The sequence below is a fragment of the Temnothorax longispinosus genome, unplaced genomic scaffold (genome assembly GCF_030848805.1).
Source record: "Temnothorax longispinosus isolate EJ_2023e unplaced genomic scaffold, Tlon_JGU_v1 HiC_scaffold_63, whole genome shotgun sequence".
In the NCBI taxonomy this organism is placed as follows: Eukaryota; Metazoa; Arthropoda; class Insecta; order Hymenoptera; family Formicidae; genus Temnothorax; species Temnothorax longispinosus.
The window spans coordinates 53,729-74,689 of record NW_027270484.1 but is presented as its reverse complement, the minus strand read 5'-3'; the positions used below and the strand labels follow the sequence as shown (position 1 = coordinate 74,689).

At 40.7% G+C, this 20,961-nt stretch overlaps 1 protein-coding gene and 1 pseudogene across 1 annotated transcript; one reads left to right on the top strand and one right to left on the bottom strand.

Annotated features, from left to right (window-relative positions):
• Positions 1–528: 528 nt before the first annotated feature.
• On the top strand, positions 529–16,579 carry LOC139824874 (uncharacterized). Its single transcript, XM_071797434.1, is given in 8 exon segments — positions 529–634; positions 2,651–2,729; positions 6,031–6,203; positions 10,660–10,830; positions 10,833–11,587; positions 12,133–13,782; positions 14,135–15,187; positions 15,383–16,579. Coding segments are annotated over 8 exon segments (4,257 nt in total). The 3' UTR covers positions 15,653–16,579.
• LOC139824875 (serine-threonine kinase receptor-associated protein-like) lies at positions 16,475–19,514 on the bottom strand (annotated as a pseudogene).
• Between the last annotated feature and the right edge of the window lie 1,447 nt (positions 19,515–20,961).

The window sequence follows — 20,961 nt, the reverse complement described above, 5'->3', positions numbered from 1 at the left end:
AATTTTTCGTGGTAGACAAGATGTTGTCATTACAAAAAAATATATGTACTAATCTTACTAAAATATTAAATATGATTTTTTTTAGAAGAATAAAGTTATTTCGGTTTAATATTACTCAATCTTGTATCATATGTTATAAATAAATAAATAGAAAATACGTTTGTCGTGCAATTGTAATGTTATCCTTTCTACATATTTTTTGTGATTATTGTTCATATTATTAACTATTTAAAGGGAAAAATGTAATTTAATAAAATTGGCTCTTTATATCTAATATCTTTTTTATATGTTGAATATAAACTTCAGTCGCGTCACTATTATTAATAGAAATTAATTTTTAACACGTTATTATTATTTCAATAACGCGTTTGTTATATATCCTACGAAATAATTTAAAAGATATTTTAATTTTAACAAGCCCAGGTGCTTTCTGGCTCTTCGAAAATAGATCCCACGGAAAAATATTTGCACTTTATTTGTGATTGCATTATTTAACAATCATCCTTGAAATTATTTCAATGGTCAGTGATGGTATTCCTCTATTTTGGTTTCAGAGGCAGCCTGGTACTGCTGTGTATATTGGTTATTGTGGTGCCAGCACTACCGTCGACAGTCAGCCAGTTCGATATTTCCGGTAAGCGCACTTTACCGCAGAAAAAAAAAGAGCATTACGTCTTGCGTTAATACATTATTCATTCATCTCGCGCGCCACTCTTAGCGAGGTGACGCTAACACCCCGCGGCCTGATTTCGCCATAGACTCGCGTCGTCGCCGCAACGTTTTTCAATCCCTGTCCGCGCAGCATCCTTGCAAATTGTTTTACATTTCCTTGAAAGAGGAGCTTAGCATGCCTAAAGTATCACCTTTTCTTTCACGTGCAACGTTGTATTTGTCAAGAAAATTAAGCCGGACGTATTATAACGCCGAGAATGATTTATGCTGACGTGTACGTATGGAGATAATGATAATTATAGTTAATGGTATGCACACGCAGAAAATGTGCAATCTCTCTCTATTGGGCGAATATATCCGGATTAATAAAATCCGACAGATGTCTGGTTTGCGAAAAGGATATGCAAGATCGGCATTTTTATCGGCATTTAAAAAGATAACAATTTTCACGGGACAAACTTCAACAGTTTGCACGAAGGCTTGCTTAGAAGAGACACGTATATATTAACGCTTCTTTGCATAGCTACTTTTTTTAATCCTCTCCTTATCTTCTTTTTTATCGATAGCATATATTTGTCAAGTGAAGTAATACGTTTAAAATATTTTGCGGATTATGAAATGGGATAAAATAGCATGCTTTGTTTATTTATTACGAGCATATACCACTTTAATAGGAGAATAAGAAGGAAACCATGACCATTCCGACGATTAACGTATTTTTTACATTTGCATAAATGTAATTGACCAGTATCAACCTTTATAACCGGTGGCGGTATCACCTTTGGACAGGAACGTTGAATAATTTACAAGAAAACACACGCTGACTAGCCTTGCAATTCTCAGAAATCCTTTAGCGTTTTTCAGGATGTAACCGTCAAATTGGTCTTGCACAAAAGACCACAATTACGTGATTGGCGAAGTAGTAGCATATAATTCTTTTATCGGTTGTTAATCGGCGATAATCTTCACAGTAGTTTCATAAAAAAATAAGAAAATTATCAAGGGGTATGTTGCGTGTACGTGTATATTGCGGCCTCGCTTTCTGTCTCTCTCTCTCTCTAAAATTTCATTAAAATATATATGGAGAGATAAAAGCCCAGGTGTAAGTCAAATTTTTTAAGATATTGACCCGTGTGCATAATGCAATCTATACAATATATAAATTGCATCTATGCACACGAGTCAATATTTTAAAAAATTTGACTTACACCACTATGACTTTTACCCCTCCATATATACAAATAAAATACTTTGTAAAAATCGATATGTATAGAAATATTTTGAAATATTTTCTGTATCGTAGTGATCTACTGATTTTGTCGTTCATTTAGGAGTGAATTGCTGAAATGTTAATTGTGTAAAGGAGGAAACGGAGACTGGCGTTACCAATTTAAAGGAAACGAAGAACAATAGTGAGACTGCTCTCACGTCGGCACGTAAAATCGGCTTATGAGACATTAGAATCGTAACATTGTAAGATTGCATCATGATTTGAGACGGAGGGAATCCTTCGTTAGGGATCTCAGTAAGCGCGATCGTTATTTAACCTGTGCCGCGTTACACGTGCTTTCTTTCATTCACGTATCTTTATCTCGTCACGTGTGCACGTGTTTGGCAATCGGTATCACGGCACAGGGATTTTAATTCTGAAGCGATACATGTTTGAAGCATGTATGCCAAGGATTTTTTGTTTACTCTCTGTTCGAAATATGTAAGAAAAATATACAATGCGATAAAAAATTTCTAATTTTTTCACAAAAATGATTATTATTCTTGGTAGAGCAATTCTAATATCTTTAGATATCACTTAATTTTTAAGGAACCAAATTCGTTCAAATTATAACCGTTGAAATAATTTTTATTTAAAAAGATAAATAATTTTACACTCCTAAATGTCAATGTGCATAACGCGATTTTTATATGTGAATGTGTTAAAAGATATAAATGTTTATAACGGTCTGCACATTTCTTGTTACAGAGTACGTCTACGGGGTAGATCATGATTTGCAAGCGAGAGCACGCTCGGCCATCGAGGCGGAGAGATTCGCCTATCGATCGTAAGTTAATCTCTGTTTTCGAAGATACAGATCGATCGCTAAAACAGCACTTTGTCACCCGGCCATAAATTCCTGAGAAATGCAACCCGGTGAAAACGCGCGTACTTTCCAAGTCATGCCGCCGCACGATTAACGACCGTAATATATTACAATCCGGTTTATTTTGCTTTTACAAATTCTGACGGCGAAATTTAAAATTTTGCCGAATTAACTTTTATATAATCTGTCTATTTCAATAAGATCCGTGATAGTACAGGAATTCCGAAAGCCACGTATGCGCGCACGCACGTCGTCGAATGTATAATGAAGTCGGGTCACGATCGGATCGGGAGAGAAAAAAAAATACTATTGTGGGCGTCAAGGAAAACGGATCTCTCTCTTCTCTCTCTCTCTCTCTCTCTCTCTCTCTCTCTCTCTCTCTCTCTCTCTCTCTCTCTCTCTCTCTCTCTCTCTCTCTCTCTCTCTCCTCTCTCTCTCTCTCTCTCTCTCTCTCTCGTCTCTCTCTCTCTCTCTCTCTCTCTCTCTCTCTCTTCTCTCTGATCGTCTGTAATTAATGAGAAATTAATTTTCTGGTCCGCGAGATAAAAGAGAATATTCGACTTCGAGAGAATGTTATTTCTCTATTAACATCCAAAACACCATCGATCAAGGATTACACAAATTTTTGGTATTGGTATCTATTACTTTTTTTAAATCTCTCTGAAATATATAAATGAATGAGATTTGTAATCTTATAACAACATGTATATTAGCTCGATAAGAGTCTTAAGGATACTCGTATATTAAAACTGATTTATTAGTTTCTGTTATATACATTTTATATGTTTTATGAGGTCAGACATCCTTATTGGAGTTGATAAATCATTTTAAATCACATGGATTTATATTACGAATGCATATATACAAAATAAATAATTTCTAAGAATGAAAGAATTGGAACTCAAAATATTTTAGCTTACAAAACAATATAAATGATAATAAAGGCGAATAAAACGTCTATTTTTTTGCATCATGTCAAATAGAAAAGAAAATTAAAAGAATATTAATTTTCGTAAAAACTAATTTTTTGAATTTGCTCTGTGTATATGCATCTTGCAAAAAATGATTCTGGAGAAAAGAATCCTTTGGATCTAAAAGATTTCGGAAATTTTAAAAATACAATATGCGAGGCCGGGTTTTAATTAATGTATCACTACCTCGTGACATCTGCCAGTGATATTCGCGGAAATTAGCTAGACAGTCGGCGCGCCAACAGTTTGCATAACATTTTTTATTTTTATAACTAAAACATTTATTAACAGCAATTAGCATGAAATCGCTGTAAAGGCGCATGAGAATGCAACCTATTTGCATCGTGGTCAACGTGAAATATAGCGCGATGTCAGATGTTTCACGTAAAATGAAAAAAAATGGCGCGCGTTAATATTATAATTTGTATAATGCTACGCGGTAGCGCTCAGCGATTTCTCTCTCTCGAGAAATTGAACTAAAATCAATATGCATAACGGAAGCTAAAATGTAGACATTGCTGTAAAACTGCCAATATATACTAAAGACGAACAGTGTTGACCGTCTTTTCGCAGGAATGTCGTCGATTTTACCAGGAAGGAAATTGATTCCGCCATGACGTTTGCGATTTACTTGCATTTTTCGCGTGCCGGTGACATAAGAACGAAATCGTCCGATTTTTTTCGTTTAAATAAACTTTTCTTTTAAATAAATTCAAGATTTCTTCTCTCCCCTCAACAAATATTATCTGACGTTATCATCAAATTCCCAAGTATAATTTTCCAAAAGATCAAATAAAACTGGAGATACATTATAAAAATAATTACATACGTTGTATATATTCTTATATTTTAAATCCTTCAATTATAAAAAAAATATGATCGATATAGATTGATCAAGAAAGTAGCTGTTTATCTCTGTTTCCAAATAGAAAAGCGCCGTTCCCAGCGGAAGTAACTCGTGTATCAACAGTTTTATTAGTTTCCTTTTGTCGACGAGAATGGATTTCTAGTTTATTGACTCGATCGACAAGTTGTCGCACGTGCTTCGACGAGCTGGCGACATTAGAGAACGACAATGATGACGACGGCCGATCATGGCCACGTGTACACATATGACATATCTCGCAATGTTCGTGCACGCCTCCTCCCGTGACCAGCAGCCTTCTCGAGGTCGAGGAAAGGGAATAGCGGCCGGCAATGGTGTTGCACGAGAAATCTTCCTCGTGACTGAAATGCCGATGCCGGATCGGCCGACATCGCCGGCTCTTTTCCTCGGCCATGAAAGTAAAAGCGCGCGCCGTGCGCGAGAAAAAGGGGGAAATGGAGCAGGAAGGACGCGTTCGCGGCTTCTAGCGGAACTGGATTCCGTTCTACCACCATCGAGCGAAAGGAAGCGTGTATAGATAGCGAGATCCGCGACGCGAGGAAAAAAAAAACAAGTCTTGCCAGCGGGCAGCAAAACCTACATGCTTTACACCGCCGTGACAAATATATCGTGATTATTATAGAATTCTTACGAGAGTTTTATTTGCAGAAAATCTCGTTTCAGTGAATCCGCAAATTGTTATAACTACGACAAATTGATTCTCACATATTTTGCTTTGGCAGTAAACTAAACAGTCGCACTTTTATTACAAAAAAATGTATTTAGTAAGATTTATCTATTTTTTCAATAAGATAAATTTTAATTATACCAAAGTATCTCTTTTTTCCATTTTGTTGCAAAATTCAGAAAATAATTCCGATCCCAGCGATAATATCGCGACGATTTGCAATAAAAAAAAAGAAAGAAACTAAGAGCGATACGTTATGTAAAGAAGTAAAGATGAAAGAGGCAATAGAGAAGAAAGAATGATGGAAGGGGAAGTAATAGCTATATTATGTTAACGAACAATTACTGTTTTACAGGAAATGATTGATATATTACTGGGAAGAGATTGCTATATTCACTCTCTGTAATGAGTATCAAGTGGTAATTTCCAGTAATAGACTATTACATACGCTGTATTAAATTACTATACAGACATTCCTAAGAATTTTAAATGACCTCTATATTATGTTCTCACGCATCTTACTCCGAGTGATTTATTTTTTTCAATAAGATTAGGAAGTTAAATTTTTTTCACGGTCGAAAAGATTTGAAAGAATTACGATTTAAAACCGTATACCCTACCAGTTCTATCACTCAAGCTTATATATACGCTTGCTGTTAGCGTATACGTTTAGCTTCGTTCCCTTCGATTCATCGTATCGTTTGCTCGGATATAATTAAAGTTCACTTCTCTTTCCAGGCGGGCAAACAAGATACAGTCTGTCAACGCAACTTGCCGAGTCCGTTCAGAAAGGCCCTGTCCACCGAGCAAGTACAGAACGCCCTCCGGCGCTTGCAATAATGTGAGACACCCTGCCTGGGGTGCCAGGGGTTCCCCGTTCCTCAAATTATTGCCATCGGAGTATTCGGATGGTAAGAAAATGCACAATATACCTTTTATATCTTCAGCACGTTGTTTCGCCCAAAATATTAAATTAGCTATTTGACAGAATAAATAAATAGAACGCGTTGATATCAATATAAATATGCGAGAGGTATTGAGCATTTCTAAATACCGTGAATAATGAGTTTAAAAACCGCATATACACAATCTATTTTTAGATCAGAAAATATCAAGACTCGAAACTTTCGTTCGTACAAATGATTACGTAATTGTTGAGGAATTCGGCCAGTAGCATCGTTGGCATTCGTAGTCGTCGCGAGAAAAATTATGAATTTCAACATTGAAAGTGAAGAGAGAACGTTAAAAATTAATAATAAGACATTGCCGTCTCCCAAATGATCTCCCTTCATTTAGATGATTGATGTTTATTGGAACAAGAACTTCCGTCTATTATCGTAATACCATCCCCCCCCCCCCCCCGATTGATGCAGCATCGAGAATGGAAAGTGAAAATTGGAACGCGCGTGTTAGTTAGACAAACGAGCCTAGATCCACTTCGTTGTCGGCTCGTTTGGTATGGCCGATACGCGGGGCCTTAGAGAAGGCGGATTAGCATGCGGAAAGGCGCGCGCGCGTGCTCGGGGGGAGGGGGCCCTGTTGAAATAGAGAGTTTCGTGAGTGGGTCTTCTCTCCGGCCTGCTGTGCGCTATATCAATTGCAACATCGCGTGTGTGCGCACGCAACACGGACACTTAGGTATAAAATAATAGAGGATCTCGCGCGCGATCCGCGAACGCGCGTCGCGCGTCGATCATTTGCGCCGGCCGTTACGTGTGCCCGCACCGCGTAACACCGTTACTTCTCTCTCTTTCATTCTCCCCTGTTTTTCCCGGAAAGAAAAAGCCTCTTCCTACCACCGGTCGCGTGCTTCTTCACCGCGCGGCGGCATGAGTGTCGGTTAGTTTTTTTTTTTTTTTTTTATGACGCCCGGTACTGATCACTTCTATCCTTGTTTCCGGGACATTCGTTTTGTGATGGATACGTGTATATGTAATCGCTTTTATACATAAAATCATATATTTGTTATATACGTTATAAATTTCGAAATCGAGCACTAAATAATTTCTTTCTCGCTCATTGTTAGGCTCTAGCATTAATAAACAGAAATATATTTAAAGTTTTTTATAACATATAGAATTGTGTACTTGAGGAGGATATTATAGTTCGGTCATTGTATTTGAGATAACGTTGGCGCAGAATTTTATTTATAACGTTTCGTGAAATTTGCTTTAGCAGAAAGATAAGGTTTTAAGGAGTTATTTCCGCATTGCAGAACTGCATCCAGTTATCAGTTATACTACATGAAAATATGGATATTGAGAGAGTATAAATGATAAATCGTCAAATTAATTAGCTCAATCTCTGATAAGACTCTACACTTAAAATTTATAATCCACACACATATAAAATTATAAATAAGAATATATACGCGTAAAATATATTATATTAATATATTATATTAATATATATATACTTTTAAATATATAAAATATATTTATATAATACATATAATAATATATTTTAATTATACGCGTATATGTTGTGTATTCTGATTCTTCAAATATTTTTCGTATTACAGTTACACGTAAAATTGTAAATAGAACTTTGCGAATTATGGGTTACCTAAAGTTAGTTGAACTCTTGATGTTTTCGTGCTAACTAAGCGAGAATTAAATTCGCACTACCAAATTATTCGGAGTCCGGACTTTTGGCGATATCCCGCACGTAAAAGAGAAGGAAAGGCAGGCAGCTGGCGCCCATCTCCGGGAAAAGAATTCAAACGAAAATATGAAAGTGAGAAGACCGAAGAAAGTGACTGTGGTTCTTCTGTGGGCAGTGGTTGCCAGACGGCGCCTTTCGACGTCGTTGACCCCAAAATACCTCGATGATCGCTGAATGCCTTTCTATAAATTTTCATTGCGCTTTTACGACAGAATGATCATGCGAGAAGATAAATACCTTGTTATATATTACGAAATAAAGAATTTTAGCTTGACAATTTTTCAGAATCAGTCATATTATGTAACAAAAGAATTGGTCGTATATAAATCTGATTTATGTCAAGTTATGTCAAGTTATTAATACAAGTCAAAAATTTTCAATTAATATACAAATATATTACGTCACAATTGGAACACACAATAAATGCACAATTCGTTCGTGTTTTATATACATAACAAGTTTCTATATTGAAATGAATCTGCATGAACGGTTTGTTAATAAAAAGCATTAAAAAAACGACGAGATTTAAGAGAAAATTTTTCCAAGTTTGTTTTAATAAATATGTAAAAATTACCGCAATTAGAAACAACATCACAATTAAAATAGTTCAGTATTTATCACAGTTAAAATAGTTTTAGTATTTATGGGTCTTATTTTTCCTACCGTTAGAAAAATCTCATTGATGAGAGCGGTGGAAGCGGAAAGGATGAAAAAATTAATCATTTTCCGCCGAGCATAAACGCGCTGTCGTCATCATTGATGAGTTGTGCGCGTCACGAATGAAAGGGCCACGCGTTCATTGTGTAGGAAGAAACCATTGGCGCTCTGTGTGTAACACTTACTGCGTGATCATTAAAGAGCGACGCCTGTGCGTAACCATGACACAGAATTTTGACACACATTGCACTTTTCGAGCCCGAACGAAGAGCCGCCTCCTTCGCGGCTCCTTCGCCGGTAGCGCGTGTCGGCGTGAGTCATCGTGTGCATCCGCATTTGAAACATCGTCAAATTTGTTCGCGCATTTTCATTAATATACACATTAAATATTTTTATATCTTTCTCTATGATTGATGCATTATTGTTGACGTTAATTTTATGATCATTACATCGTTCTATTTTGTTAATCTGCACTCACTTATCGAGTGCCGACATATTCAAACGTGGGATGCATTAATTGTCACCTTGTGCTAAGTATTCGCATCCCGATATATTCTCATATTGTCTCACTTCGCACTCCATGCGTAATGCTACACTCTTGATTTCCATTGTATTCATTTCGAAAAACTGCTTTCCGTTTAGAATAATCGACTTTATCATCACGCTCGCCATATTCGTGATCTTTGCAATTATCGAAGATGAAATATAAAACAACGTCATTGAAATTATGCCGTTCAAATTGGCAAAAGATAATTTTAATTTTCCAATTTCCGAAACTGTTTTCACAAAAGTGAGACATAATATTAAAAGATCTTATTTTAACATTTTTGATATGTCTTTTTATTAGAATCAATTCTTGTTTTGATTTTATCATAGTTATAAAAGATTTAAAGAAATTCTTTGAATTTTTCAATCATCAAATCTGTTTTTACCTTAATCTTTTATTCCTTCTGTTTGGATGAGTAACAGTCGCGAAGATAATTAGTCATGGATGTATTTAAGCTCATTAATACCATTCATCCTTTCTATTAGAGAGTTATAATTGCCTCAATAGCAACACTCATTCAAAGAAGTCTTCTTTAAGAAGAAACCATTCTTACCCATGGCATAAAAATAAAATGAAATAAGTGCAAACGATCGAAAGTTGCTTGTCCGGAAAAAACAAATGACATTGTACATGTTTCATGAACGTATTTCATAAATACAATTAACTGTTGCATTAAACATGCGAAGTAAATGCCATCATATTTCTTCATTTCCCTTGTTTCACACATAACTTTCTTCATTAACATTTTTTAGTCACACTTATATTTTCTCTTGTTAATTTAAACTAATTTCTATGTAAAGCACATCTATAAATACGAATTTATGAAATGTGAAAAGACTGTTGAAAATTCAGTGCTGCATCTAGTTTGCACTTTTTATTGATCTTGTCGATGACATCCTGCGAAGTAGTTCCCTCCCGGAGATCCGACTCGGGGACTATTTTACCTCCGAAATCTTTCATTCCAGAAGATGTCATCATTATCAGATCTCTGTATATACGTATTAATGTAGTAGAATTTCCCCTTTGTCTTTCACATCGCAGTATCACAACCGCCTAATCAGTGATTGGCGTCTGTATGTGTTCAGTATCGCGCCTGCCGAGAATTTTCTCCAGCCTCGACCTGATAGTGACTTAGCTGCTGCCCTATGTCACTTATTGTTCTTTTAGTCGCCTCTTACGACAGGCAGAACATACCATGGGACTATTCTACCCCGGTCCCATACAGGGAATAAGTTAAAATTCATATAACGTAAAAATTTTTAAGAATATTATTATAATTACGCAAAGCATCGATATAACGTAACGTTGAAAAACGAACGTTGCTTTTCTCTCTGTTTTAAAAAATTTATATAATTTTAATGGCATAATTATATCTAAAGCTAAAAAGAAAAATGAGAGAAAAATAAAAATATGGGGAAAAAAGAGAAAAAATATACAAAAAGCGAAGATACGAAGTTTCCAAATTCTAACGAGCTCGTATTTTTATATGTCCGCATCAGGCATCTCAAGACCGCGTCAATCGGTGGGCACTCACAGTCTACCTGCACCAAGCGACGTCATCTCCCGTATTCTGACATCCTCCCCGAGGGTGGGAAGTCACGAGGGTTTGACTAGTCTCTCCGGCGTCTGGTCGGAGCTGGTGCTGCAGGATATCGCTGCCACCATACATCCGTGGGTCCCGAGGATAAATGCTGTTCCAACGTGCAGCAGCATCCGGAGTGTTACGAGATGCGCGACGAAGGATTTGGCTGCAGAAGTTACTGGCGATCGGTACCGAGTTTAACGGTGCACGGTTGTCAATTCGAAACGCGGGAGCAAATGAACGGTGTCTCGGCGTATTTGGACGGTTCCGGTATCTACGGCGCCACCGATGACAAGCTGCATCTGCTCAGGACCTACGACGACGGCAAGGTCGACCTGAGCGCCTGCGAGTTGTGCAACCGGACCGATCGGGACGCGCTCGGGCTCCTGCATCGGGTCTTCCTGCGCGAGCATAATCGCGTGGCGGAGAGACTGGCGGAGGCGAACGTGCACTGGGACGACGCGAAGCTCTTCTTGGAGGCGCGCCGCATCGTCGTCGCGCAGCTCCAGCACGTCACCCTCAACGAGTACGTGCCGGCGATATTGCGGGAAGCCGCAGAGGTCGATCACGAGCTCAGACCACTCGCGAACGGCTTCTACGCTGGCTACTCTTCGTCCAACAAAGCGGGCACGTACCACGCAGTGGCGATGGCAGCTCTCCGCGCTCTCGTTTGGACGCGTGCCGATAAAATTGGGGACCTGGAGAGTCACGTTATCACTTCCGCTAATGCCATCGGTCTCGAATCCGCGCCGGACGCGGCCGCCTGGTCCATGCATATTGCACGAGATCACGGAGTGCCCGGATACATCAAGTTCCTGGTCGACTGTTTGGGAGAGAGTGTTAAGGTAAGCTCGATACCACAAATAAATTCTACGATTATTATCCTTTTTTTTATAAAAAGTAGTAGCAACGTGATTTTTTTATCTCTGAAGAACCGCCATCATTTTTACACATTTTTTAGTTTCCTAAAATAAAAATATAAGAAGTTGTCATGGTAAAATAAATATCATAAATCAAATTATACATTATTAAACATGGTACTCTTTTGTATTGTCTAATTGCACAATTAGAAAGAAGACTTATGAAACCAAAAATGGCGAACAAAGGTCAGCACGAGAGAGATATAATGATACTTTATAGCATAACATAGAATTAGATTTCAAAAAGGTCCCAAGAAAACTTGCATTTGAAATAACATTTTTTAACGATAAAATAAATTTCGTGAGTTAATAATCCAAAAATAATTATAAATGTGCCTATAAATCAGTAATCAATAAATTAATAATTTTTATTTTATCAAGAAACCTTTTAAAATCGTTCTTATTTCGGGGATATTTTCGATGTCTCTATACAATTGCTGTAATAATTATTTCAATTCGCTTTGATACAGATCGAAAACTTCACGGATCTAGCGAGAGTAATGCGATCCGAGCACGCGCAGATGCTAAGTACGATTTACGCGAACGTGGAGGACGTGGATCTTCTCGTGGGCGGTATCCTGGAGACTCCGGCTACGGGCGTCGCTGTGGGTCCAACGTTCGAGTGTCTTCTCAAGAAGCAGTTTGTGACGATGAGAAATTCCGACCGCTTCTGGTACGAGAACGACATCCCTCCGTCAGGACTGACAGCGACGCAGCTGGTCGAGATCAGGAAGGTGTCCCTCGCTAGTATTCTATGCGCCAACACCAACATCCGTAGGATCCAGCCGAGAGTGTTCATCCGACAGGACCAGTACCTGAACAGCAGGATCAACTGCGAGCAGTACGAGTCCCTGAATGTTGCGGCGTGGACCGAGGATCCGCTGCCACTTCCTGCGATGATGCAGCACAGCTCGATAAACACGAGCACGGGTGAGCCAGTGCAGCTTCTGCCGGAGATCAGCCCCGAGGTGCTCGCCGCCGCGGTGAAGAGAGCCGAGGAGGAGCTAATCGAGCGGAAGCAGTTGGAATATAACGCCTGGCTGGAGCAGAGAATCGCCGACCCGCGATCACCCGCCGGCACCGCGGCCAGCTTCTCGAAAGCCAACAAGGACGCCCTGCTGCTCGCCAACTCGTCCATCATGTACGAATTGGCTACGAATGAGATTCTAAATGGCGTGCACGGTCTTCGGCGCAGGAGGCGACAGATCTTCGACAACACGGAGAACGTCCTGGGCTTCCCCAACATGAACGAATTCTCCGACCTGCTGCAGAACGTCGATATCTCCGGTTTCCTGAATCACCATCACAAGCCGACGAATCACGAGGAGGTCCACTGTCCCGTGGACGATTCCCGATGCGATCCAACCACGCCCTACCGAACCCTGTCGGGTCATTGCAACAATCTGCGCAATCCCAGCCTTGGTAAATCGCTGACCACCTTCGCCCGCCTGTTGCCGCCCGCTTACGAGGACGGCGTTTCCAAACCGAGAAGCACCTCCGTTACCGGCGCGGCGTTGCCGAACCCCCGAGTGATCTCCACCGTGATCCACCCCGACATATCGAATTTGCACAATCGCTACACGCTGATGGTGATGCAGTTCGCGCAATTCCTGGATCACGACTTGACGATGACACCCATCCACAAGGGCTTTCAGGAGTCGATTCCCAGCTGCCGATCGTGCGACTCGCCGCACACCGTCCATCCCGAGTGCAATCCGTTCCCCGTGCCGCCGGGCGATCACTTTTATCCCACCGTGAACGTCTCGTCGGGCGCGCGTATGTGCTTCCCGTCGATGAGATCGTTGCCGGGCCAGCAGCATCTGGGTCCGCGCGAGCAGGTGAATCAGAATACCGGTTTCCTGGACGCGTCGGTGGTCTACGGCGAGAACTCGTGTATCTGCAACCTCCTGCGCGGCTTCAACGGCCGCATGAACATCACGACGCACCCGAATCGCGGCAGGGACCTATTGCCGCAATCGCCGACGCATCCGGAGTGCAAGGCGCGATCGGGGTACTGCTTCATCGGCGGTGACGGTCGCGCTTCGGAGCAACCGGCCCTGGCAGTTATGCATACCATGTGGATACGCGAACACAATCGCGTGATGGAAGGTTTGCGGCACGTAAGTCTTCTCTTTTGTCGTTCGACTTTTGTCGATTCAATGAAAAAACTTTCTGTCGTCATATATTCACTGTTAAATATTAAAGGATAAAATTCAAATCAATATCTTGAGTTAAATAATTTTTTGTTATTTTTAACTATTTATTATTTTAACTCCATTGGTTTAGTTAAATTAACATTACTTTAGTTAAATTGACGATATATGGAGTTAAGAGCAGTGGCGACCTAACAGAAATAGTAAAAATGACTTAAATTGAGTATAATTTGACACTACGATTTGGGGGATTGCTAACACCTCGCTAACCAGATAAAAACAATCTTTCCTTCGTTAATATGACAATTTTTTTAAACAGGTGAATCCTCACTGGGACGGCGAGAAATTGTTCCAGGAGACGCGACGCATCATTAGCGCGATGCTGCAACACATCACGTACAACGAGTTTCTGCCGAGGATTCTCGGCTGGAATGCCGTCAGCCTGTACGGTCTCAAATTATTGCCCCAAGGTTACTACAAGGAGTACTCGCCCACCTGCAATCCCAGCGTGCTCAATGAGTTCGCCACCGCGGCCTTCCGAATCGGTCATTCCTTGCTGCGGCCGCACTTGCCGCGCATGGACCGCAACTATCAGAACATCGATCCGCCCATCTTGCTGCGTGACGGATTCTTCAATCCGGACATGCTCTATCAGGAGAACATGATCGACGAGATGATATGTGGCTTGGTCGCCACGCCGATGGAGACGTTGGATCAGTTCATCACCGGCGAGGTGACCAATCACCTGTTCGAGCAACGCGGTATCCCGCACTCCGGCGTGGATCTGATAGCCCTGAACATTCACCGGGCTCGCGATCACGGACTGCCGTCGTACAATCACTACCGAGCGCTCTGTAACTTGAAGAAGGCCACCACGTTCGAGGATCTGTCCAGGGAAATGGCGCCGGAAGTGATAGCTCGGATGAAACGCATATACGCCTCCGTGGACGACATCGATCTCTTCCCGGGCGGTATGAGCGAGCGACCGCTTCAGGGTGGCCTGGTCGGGCCCACCTTCGCCTGCATCATCGCCATTCAGTTCAGACAGTCGAGGAAGTGCGATCGTTTCTGGTACGAGACCGACGATCCCAACATCCGCTTTACCGAGCATCAGATGGCGGAGATACGCAAGACTACCCTGTCCAAGGTGATGTGTGAGAACATGAACCACCAAATGGACATGCAGAGAGCGGCGTTCGACCTACCCAGTAATTTCTTGAACCCGCGCGTACCGTGCAGCTCCATGCCCCACATGGACTTCTCCGCCTGGCGAGAGACCAGACACGGCTGTCAGATCGGCGGAAGAAACGTCGCGGTCGGCGAGTCTGGCTTCCCTACGCCTTGCACTAGTTGCGTTTGCACCAATGAAGGCGTAAGTATGTTCTCTGAATGAAAAGAAAAGCATAAAAGCTCGAATCTTCCTGTTTCCAACTCGAACCAAAGAAACTTCATCTTTTTACCATATATAGAAAAAAAGAAGTGTTAAATCAACACTTATGTACTCGTATACATACAACAATCTATAATCTTGAAATTAGATCTTAAAACCAAGTCTCTTTTTTTGCAGACGCAATGCGCCTCACTGAGAGTCACGGACTGCAATCAACTTCTACGAGAGGCTTCTCGAGAGGCGATTCTGCGGGACGACGTGTGTACCGCCCAATGCGGTTTCGTGCTGGCAGCCTCGGAGAGTAACGCGAGGCTACAACAGTTCACCACTCCTAGCGGCTCGGGTTTCTCTGGTTTCCCGCCACACACGAACAATATAAGAAGTTCGCCGACGCCAGCCTCATTCAACGGCTTCAAACTGCCCGACCTTTCGCAATTCATCGGCTGAATCCGAAAGAGATGGGAAGACTTAAAATTCATAACTCTTTGTTAACTGATTTATCGTATTGTACGCAGGAAACGCACTGCCTTTACTTCGAGAGACTGTACGACAAACGCGATCCTAAAATTTCATAACCGGTCAGTCGTGCTCAAGCTCAATACTATAAAGGGAAAAAAACAAATACAGCGGACAGACAGGGGAGAGGGACAGTGAGCATGTTTTAAACATACGCATGACGTAGGAGATACTTAACGGAAGATAAAAGAAAGAGTACCTGTCGGCGTGTAAATATAGATGATAAGACGCAAGTAGTTCACCGAAGGAGATCGCATCGTCGAAAAATAAAAGAGAGCGGAAAGACACGCGAACGGGACATGGAACTTCTTGAATTAGGAGGTAGCGATGGTTTCAAGACACATTGAATCATGTAGAATATAACATAAATTTTGAATATTATTCGAAACAGAAAAATTGTTGAAAGTGACTTTCCGGTTTCGAATAATATTCGAAGCAATTTGAATTTTTACGTAATTAGATTATATTTGATATCTTTTCAAAAGGAGATTAGAACACCTGTCACATTGCCAGGACTAACGCAGTAGATAAACGCACGTACAAGTAAACGGCTTGTATTGGATTGTCGTGCTGTACATTATGGCGATATTACGTTACCGCGGAAATTAAGATCGAAATGATTACAAAGCATGTCAAAATAGACACGCGATATCATGTGTGCTGTGTGGTACGTGTCAGCGTCACGTATCGATATGTCGTTTCGTGTGTTTGAATGATGAACGGTATCGGCTCGGAAGAAATACAAATGCAACGTTCGTTATGAACTTGTCTTTCTTTCTCTCGTTACATCTCTACCTAATTTTGTATTATAATAACGTGACATGTATAATGTTAATAAATGTTAATATTTCTTTTTCATTGTTGTTTCTCCTCGTAATACAAACAATCCCGTATCCCCCGCACTTCCGCGAGCTCTGAAATTGGTCCTCACTTGTAGTTTTGGAATAAAGGCCACGGTGGAGGCGGGCGATCTCTGTCTAGATGGATGAGTTATTTACAAGAATTTCCGGCGGCCCAAATCATAAATATTCGACGCGTTTTAATTTACAGAATATTCATCCACTCGAGTTTGGTCCGAGAGGTCTGCTTTTAGGCTTTCGGAAAGACATCTGGAGATTTTCTTGTCTTATTGAGGTTCAAGTTTAACTTGCAGGAACTTCTTGTTTATTATTAACCACGGCGACATTTTCTTGTATTGTGGGCGGCTGTTCCACGCAGCGCCATAATCCGTAGGTTTTGCCGACTACGGTCTGCCACAGTCTCAAGGTACCATCCTCGGATCCGCTAGCGTACAATTCACCGTCCGGTGAAAAGCGTACGCAGTGTACAGGCCCAAAGTGTCCCTTGAAAGATTCTGTAAATTCAAATTTTACATACAGTCAGGATTTTTTTTATTAAAGTTGCTAAATTACAGAAAATAAAAAAATTTTACCTATTTCCGCCCCTGTACTATAGTCAAACTTGTACATTTTGAAGTCCTCCCCACCACACACAAAAATAGTACAATCCGGATGCAAGCTGACACTGTTGACTTGAGTCGGGGCATAAATTCTTTTATCTTGGTTAATCTGACAAATTGAAAAATTGAAACAATTATTTCCATATGAAAACAGCGTTAATCTTCATTATTATAAAAATGTTTTGATATTATTTTAATATTTAATATTTTATAGGATGCTTGGCAAAAAGCCTATATCCTCTTCTCAAATTGGAGCAAAACTAGGAGAAACCCAAGGTTTCTTTCGTCTAGAATGACTCTTCGAAGAACTGTTACAACAAGGAGAAAAAATGTTACGTACTCTTTGCTGTCCCAAAAGGTAACAATGTTAGAGTGAGCGGTAGTAATAATGCTTCCATCTTTCGACACCTCCATGGAACTTGGAACCGCAGGGAAGTCTAGTCTCTTAACTTCTTGCCCGCTATTTCTGTCCCATACCCTCAGTGTCTTGTCATCTGCGCAGGTAATTAAAGCGGTGTTATTGTCGAAGAAAGTGACGTGCCTAATACCGCTGGTGTGACCTGAGAAGATCTGAAAAAGAAAGAAATCGAAACATTTTACATTAACCCAGATAATTATTGTAAATCGTATTTATATCATTCCCCGTCTGTGCTTTTTCGAAGAACGTCCTGAACTGATTGACACATTGGTGCGATAAGTTAGAGTAAAACAAAATACTTGTCTCTCTAACTTATTGTGTACTAGTGCGCCACCAGTTCGGGAAGTTCCTCGATAAAGAACAAACGGTTTATCAGTTTATATAATTTTACCTGTGGAGCTGCTTCTGGTTTATTAAGATCATAAATGCGTACAATCTTCTCGTTAGAGCCAGTACACAGATGATTGGAATCGGTACTAAAATTGACAGATTTAACTATATGATTGTGCTGAAAGGAATGGACTTCCTCTCCTTTAATCGCGTCCCAGACTTTGGCATTAAAATCTGCTGCGCCAGTCGCAGCTCGCGTAGCCTCTGGATTTAAAGCTACACCCCACACTGCCCCTTTGTGTCCTTCAAACGTACCGATCCAATCTCCAGTGTCGCCTTGCCGCAACATAGGTTTGCCATCTAAAAAAAATTATTTGCTTCTAAATATTTCATCCACATAATATCATTTATAATAATTAAATGTGTCATTGATAAATATATATGTATAACATAAAAAGACATTTAAGTCGATTTATTTCCAAATAATTACAAAAATATAATTGATAACACATTGAATTAGGATTAGGAAATAAGCAATTTTAACTCTTTCGAAGCTTCAGCTTTCGCAAAAATTATTTCACAGGATAGACATATTCAAAACATATTTTACTGTAAACAATACTCTTTTCCAAAGCTTTTTTTCCAAATATTTTAACTTAATATATCTTTGACAGAAAAGCAATGTTTTTATACCAAATATTATATTACGCAATACATTTTATGCTTCAAAAATATCTATTTTGTAGAATATTTAGAGAAGTTAAAGCTCGGAAAGAATCAAAATTGCTTATCATTTTATAATCCAAAAATTTTCATGTATCAAGCATATGACTTGCGTGGAACATCGTGGAAAATAAAAGCGTTTAAAGCTCTTCGATTAACCTCAACTAATAATAATGACTCATCAAACTACATTTGCTGCAGTGCGTCACACACGGGGCACGTTAATGGTTTAATTAATCCCGTTCAATCTCCTGACGCGAATCGAGCTGCCGTCGCGTCGCGACAGGCAGGAAGAGATCGCGCGCGAAGCGGCGTCGAGGTCGAGAGCGTACGCGCATATATAACCTCGAAGAGCCTCGCGGAGCCTTGGGAGCGACCGGAAAGAATCGGGCCAAGGCGATCGAGAATCGGACGTGCGGCCGAACCGATCGGGAGTCGGGAGGGAAGGGGGAAAAGAAATCGGAGCGAGAGACGCGACGACGATCGGTCTAGGCCGATCGGGGTCTCGCCCCCGTGTTTCGCGCAAAACTCATGTCTCACCTTTGCACGCCGAGATGAGGAAGTACCCGGACTCGGTGACGTCGGAGAAGGCGAGGTGGACCACGGGTCTCGTGTGGCCGCTGCACGTCAGCGGGGTCTGCCTCAAGCTGGCCATCGCTCCGTTTTCCTGGTCGCCGTCGGCCCCCGTTTTCCTTATTTTTTCCTTCGTTTCCTCTTCCTTCCTAACGACGACGGGCGGATGGATGGTGACGCGCGCACGCTTCCACGCGACTTCCACTGCGTCCACGTGCGCTCGACTTGGCCGCTCGGCGTACGAAACACGACTGAACTGACGCGGGAGTCGGGACGCCGACGGCCACGACGGCGCGGTGCCGATCGCCCGCGTACCGACAAATTAAGTCCCGAGGCAGGAAGAGCGTCGCGGACGCGCGGCCTCGTCGCCGCGTCCTCGTCTCCCTTTTTCTCTCGTTCTCCCGTCTACGTTCCGCGAATATATCGCTCTTTCTGCCTTTCCGAAATGAGGCGCGATCGTTATTTACGCGAGCCCCAGCACTCGCCAAGCGCAAAACTCTGCCCGAACTTTGCAAATTTATGCAGTTCTCCGCGTCGCGGGATTCGGAGTTGACTTGGCATTGGTGCTTCTAGAAGACATCTGGGTCGCGCACGAATTCATTTTTATCTCAACAAATAAGATATATGTTATCGTATAATGTAGAAATAAAAATATAGACATGTTGAAATATGTATGTACGTGAAATATATTCTTTTTGCGTGACAAATAAGCGGCTTAAGGGGATTCGAAGGCGGGATAAATCTTCATCGATTTTAGATTTAACGACGGAAGATTACTGGAAGATTACGCAGATTGTTGTTCGTCGCACGTCACAGGAAACACGTTGAATTGTCCACGTTTAAATTGTCAACACACCGAGGAAGCGAGCAAGCGGATACTCCAATGTTACTTGCACGCTGTGCGTAATAATACACTATTCTGAAATAGCACTTATTATTCAAGATTCAAACGTTTCGCATATCTCGGTCAAAAAGAACCAAGAAGTATCTAATTTGGTGGAGTAACGAAAAATTATCCATGAGAGAGTGTTTCCTTTAATAATCCAGTACGTTTTCCGATGGAAATATACTCGTTAGAAGTATAGATATCAAAATCTGAGCGAATCCAAGATCTATTTTTTAATTTTTATATATATAATAAAAAAAGATGAAGATATATAATACATACGGTTAAATATTATCGAATGAAATTTAAACCTATACATTGAGTTAAATAATATTTTGTTATTTTTATACCACGTCGTGTCGAAATTTATTATTTTAACACCAAACAGTGTTATTTTAACTTCATTGGTTTAGTTAAATTAACGACATGTTAAGTAGGGGAACACTGGCGACTTATGGGAATGGTTAAAATTGACTCAAATTGAGTATAATTTGACACTACAAATTTAACAATAAGTATACAATGGTTTACTTTTTCCTCTTTTCTTTACTGCGTGTGCTTCTATTATATATCCACGCATTTTATTGTCGGAACATATATCGCCTTGGCCCTGTAAGTGGTTTCTTCCAGATCCTTCGCTCGAATCACGACCATGAATTAAAACAGCTCTCCCTCCCTTCCGCTCTTGGTAAGTAACCTTAGCATTTCATAGAATGCGCGTTTTTGCAACGTGCGTTTACTGTCAATCACTTGACATACGAAGGATAAGATTGGAAAAAAAAAATTGGAGAAAATTTCAAGATGATTGCAACACATATGAATCTGACCCCGATACTAATCAATATACCAGT